The 4,993-nt window shown below is 36.4% G+C and overlaps 1 protein-coding gene across 1 annotated transcript in view; it reads left to right on the top strand.

Annotated features, from left to right (window-relative positions):
- The first annotated feature begins 4,602 nt into the window (after window positions 1–4,602).
- FBXO8 (F-box protein 8) overlaps window positions 4,603–4,993 on the top strand; it is a 13,594-nt gene continuing 13,203 nt past the window's right edge. The window contains exon 1 of the mRNA XM_010144931.1: window positions 4,603–4,936. Coding sequence (XP_010143233.1) covers window positions 4,608–4,936 — 329 coding nt within the window. The 5' untranslated portion in view covers window positions 4,603–4,607. The remainder of the gene's footprint in view (window positions 4,937–4,993) is intronic.

Here is a 4,993-nt window from a genome sequence, read left to right as displayed (position 1 = left end):
GCCGTGGCCCTCGGCGAAGGAGGCCCCCCGGAGAGCTCTCGTCAGCAGGGGCGGCCTCTGAGCGTGAGGGACTGGCTGTGCCGCTGGAACCGCCAGCGTAATTGCCTGGTGTCAGGCTTGGAAGGCCCTGACGTTAGGGGGATCAGCAGGCCTCGGTTACGAATGCAGCTGCGATGAACGAAGCTTCAGCTTCGATGACATCAAAAGAAGAAACGTTTTTCTGTTCGGATAATTGTGGTCGTAAAGCAGCAGCTGCAGGGCTCAGTTATTATAAAGTGGAGGGGCTTTATCTCGAGAGTGTGTGTTGTTTTTTGTTTAATAAGTCAGAAGCCAGTACCAATACAGCATTAATCTGGATTATACTGAGCATTTAGTATCCTATCATGCCTTTCAGTACTGCAAAGGAATTTATTATGCAGTAACATTAAGATTTAAATCAGACTCTGATACCAGACAGAGCTAGAGAAGATGAGCAATTTATAAACAAGCTTGATGTTATTTTTACTGTGATAGTTATTACAGCAAAGCTATCAAGAGGTTTCAGTTATTAGATAAAGTTACATAATTGGAAATTTGGAAATGTGTATTCCAGTGGGCTATGGAATCTGGAAATTGAAAACATGTTCAAAATAATTTAAAAATATAGTTCTGGATGCCATTATGTCAAAAGTTTTATAGTAACAATGAATTTACTAACTTGCTTTATGAGAGAGTTCTCAAAGCATTAATCCTGGATTACTACAAAGCTGAAAGTAATTGCGTGATAGAGAAAACAGGACGTGATCTACTAAGTGGCATATAAGCTGCCAAACAGCTACACTGGTGTTAAAGCTTTTGGATTTCTAACGGCTGGTTCTAGGATAGTTTAAATTGTGTCTCATTTTCTTCTCTGAAATATCTTCAGTTGGTACTTAAAATAGCAAATATATATTTTGATCACTTTTTACCTTAAAAAAGGAGGCATTTTAAATTGTTTCTGCAGTGGTATCTTCTGTAGGAGTATGTGAGTATGTTATAAGGCTAGTTTCTTGAATGAAACAGTATTTCTTTTTCTGTCTTGAAGCCATTTCTATTGTTAAATAATTTAGAGAAGTGATTATGTTGTTTGCAGTGTATAGCAATTAGCTTTTGCGTAGGGAGAAAAAAATCCAGTGAGCACCAACAAGAACTGTTGATACTCTTGTTAGCTCAGTATTCCTCAACAGAATGTATTTTGTGAACCTCTAGCTGAATATTGCGACGAAGTTATTAAACTAGCAACTAAAATCTGGATGTTTGATTTAGAGCTAAGCAGGAAAACTTGGTCGTCTGTAACCACTACCCTGTTCTTTACAAGTAGTGCGTATAAAGCAGAAAGATGATCTGACTTTGAAGAGGTTTGAAAGCTGTTATAAAATTGGCAGATGCTTACCTGATAGTGTAGACTTCACTTAATAATTGATTGGACACCGCCTTTCTGGGAACTGTGTCTGATAGTGCTGCAGGTCTTTCATCTCCCTGGTGTATTATGATTATGAAACTTGTCATAATATGATTCCTAATGATCTTCAGATCCATGATTTTCCTGTTACTCTTCCCCCCTGAAATAATGCTGAAATAATTAGTATTTTCAGAAGATTTTTAACAGGTGGGAATTAACAAATGTGTCTGGCTTTGTTATAGTGATATAAACTAATGTCAGAAAAAATGGCAAAAAATACTAGCAGGAAAAAAATCCTTAATTTGTCTTGCAAAAAGTTACCTCAACAAAGAGATTTCTGCATTTAACATAACTGTCCTTTCTCTCTACTTGATGTATACAGTTTACATGGAATAGGTCCTCTCATTTAATCTTTATAAAATGTAAGTTTTAATATTGTGATGTTGTAATATTTTTTTTCTTGCTGATTTCTATTGCCTTAGTGGTTAAGGGCTTGAAATAATTATGAGGAATTACAAGCCCTGACTCCTGCTTCTTTCTATCCCTGAAACTAGTATTTTGCTGTTTGGCTATTTTAACATTTTGTTTAGAATGGAAGCAGATTTTATTTTTGGTTTCACAGGAAGAGCTACACTGAGAAAATATGCAGATTATATTTGAGTTACATCTACATGTGTATGCACACGTTTACCTCTTTCAAAAACTATTTTTTTACATAATTTAATTGAAAGGTCATTATTATTCAGTCATTCAGATCATCTGATATCTTCTGAGAATGGACACAGCCTCTGAATTTGGCATTTGCATATTTGAAAGTGTAATGCCTTGTTGACAGTGTTCAATTTACTCACAGGACTAAGGTCAAGAATATCCCAAGATATTTGGAGGTACCTGTTTACTAAGTACTGTACTTAAGCAATTAACAAGCTCATATATAGTGCCTAGGAAAACAAGAACTTTATCATAATTAAATCCTCTAGCATGGTAATAGTAGACCTTTTCAAAATGTATTTGCTCAGAAATATTCCTTATATATTCTTTTCATCCCTTAGGACAGTGTCCTCTCCTCCTACCACCCCTTGGTTGTTGCTGTCTACCCACACACTGTTTTTTAGCTTGGTTCTTCACTGCACATCACTGTATGCTCTGCCTGCTCAGCGAAGGCAATAGCAGCAGCAGCTGGAGTTGAAGTGGCAGGAGACCTGATGGGCTTACTATACCTGTAGTCCCAAATGCCAGTTCTGGCACGCCTACCACTCATTCATTTTATAGCTCTTGATTTTAGCGTAACAGCACTTGATGATCCTTCTTTGGTATGAAGGTTAGTAACTTCCTTCTCCTTGGAGGGGTTTAGGTGTTCAAAAACAGGCAAAGGCCATGCTCAGCAACTGCTGCTCTGGAAATGTCTCTTTAAAAAAAAATTTGCTCTGTCTTATTTTAATCTAGCTAGGCAGTGAAAAATAAAGGCAGAATTCTTCGTCATGTGAATAAATACGTTTTATTTACAGCTAGGAGTTTCATAGATTAATTGCAAACACCAGCATGAATTACCAAAGCCCACTTTCACCAGACCACTCACCCTTGTGTTGCCACTTTTTAAATGGCAGATTGTGGTATAGCTTTGTTACATAAAGCAACTTTACCAATAGCCCTAAGGACATCTGAAAATTTTATGCTCGTTTGAAGAAAATGAGAATACCTTCTTTATGCATACATTTGCAGACAGTTGTATATCCTATTTATGGTGTGACTCAATAAGCTTTTGTTTTCTTAAACTTGCTGGATAATTTATAGCAGTTGATCATGGTTTAACCTGCCTCTGTATGATGAGAAAACTAAGCCTAACGTACAAGAAATGCGTAACTTTACACAAGAAATGAGAGTGAAAATAATGATGACTTTATGTAAAAATCTTATGTATTACTAAGTTGAATACAATACATGTGACTATAGTTTCTTCACAACTGTGGCCTTATGTAGAAATAAATTCTTGAACTTCCCCTGAATGGATGTTTATATAGATAAGTGCTTCACTAGCCGGCTGAACCTGCCTTTTGTCTGCTTCCATCTTGGTTATGCTTTTTTCTCTGGAATTTCTCTAATTTCTCCATTTTTCTCCCGTAATCACTCATTGCATCCATGGCTTGTTTCTTTCTGCTTATAGAACAGTTTTCATTCCCATCCAACTTTAACAATGTTAAAGCCCCTTTTTTATCTTCCTGTGTTAATAGAATATACATAATTTCAAATACGTGTGAAATCCTACCAGACCAGGCCCTAAATGTTTCTTTTTCAAAAGTCAGCACTGGGAACCTGCAGATTTCTAGTATCATCACTTTAGTGATCTGTCGCCATGGAAAAAGTTGAAAAATAAGATAGATCACCATATATAGGCTATTTGTGATGGGATCAAGACAACATTCCCATACTGAATTAGTATGATTTGTCATACTTTAACCTTTTGGTAACTTCAGGTGGTTACTGAAATCTGAGTTGTGGCATTAGAAAGATCTGATAACTGACTAATATTCAGGATCTGTTCTCTTTATTACCATATGCAGCAGTGTTTGATAAAAAAACCAAAATCAATGATAAGTAAGATGTAGAAGCATTATTCTGAAGTTTTTATGCTACTGTGCAAGAAAGCTTGACAAGATATTTTGATGCTCAGAAACAAGAAACTGAATCCTTAATGCATTATCAGTGAAACAGTTAAGCTTTGTCTTGATGTCAGTCACAGTCTAATTTTGTATGCTACCCACTACTCAGGACGGTTTTTTCCTCCTTATGGCACTTCATGGACTCTAAATAAGCTATTTTTATTAAATTTCAAAGGAAGTCTGAAGATAATAATACTGAATGTTCTGATGATTAAGGCTTCCAGACTTATACGGGACATAGATAATGATTGGTACTGTTTGCAGAAACTTACTGTTAATTTTGTAACTCTTTTAGAATAGAAATTTTGAAAAAATATTTCTTTATGGCTTTTGTTTTTAGTATTTATCTGAGTTGCTCCATTAGAGGCATATTAGATCATTGGCATAACTTTGACAAAACTCACTTCTTTTTCTGTTTGTATCAGTCCTGCAATTTTATTTTTCCCATGTGTGCTGAGTCCGTCTTACAAATATTTATAAACACTTGTCAACATTTATTTTGGATTTTATTTCCAGCAGGTTCGCAGATGGGTCAGGGACTCTGGAGAGTTGCTAGAAACCAGCAACTGCAACACCAAGGATACAGTGGACAAGGCTATCTTACCAGAGAACGTGGTAGGAGGATAGCTACTAACAATGTTTCCAATAGAAGCCATCGCAAACAAGCCCAAGGAGGCATCGACATCTACCACCTGTTGAAGACAAGAAAATCTAAAGAACAAGAAGGATTCATTAATCTGGAAATGCTGCCACCAGAGCTTAGTTTCACCATTTTGTCCTACCTGAATGCAACTGATCTCTGTCTAGCTTCATGTGTCTGGCAGGATCTTGCTAATGATGAGCTTCTCTGGCAAGGGTAAGCACCAAAAAAAAAAAAAAAAAAAACAACCCCGCCATAGAAAAAATAATCATT

The sequence above is a fragment of the Buceros rhinoceros genome, unplaced genomic scaffold, assembly GCF_000710305.1.
Source record: "Buceros rhinoceros silvestris isolate BGI_N320 unplaced genomic scaffold, ASM71030v1 scaffold8121, whole genome shotgun sequence".
NCBI lineage: Eukaryota > Metazoa > Chordata > Aves > Bucerotiformes > Bucerotidae > Buceros > Buceros rhinoceros.
Note: the sequence above shows the minus strand (reverse complement) of the source record. Positions and strands in the feature narration are given on the sequence as shown.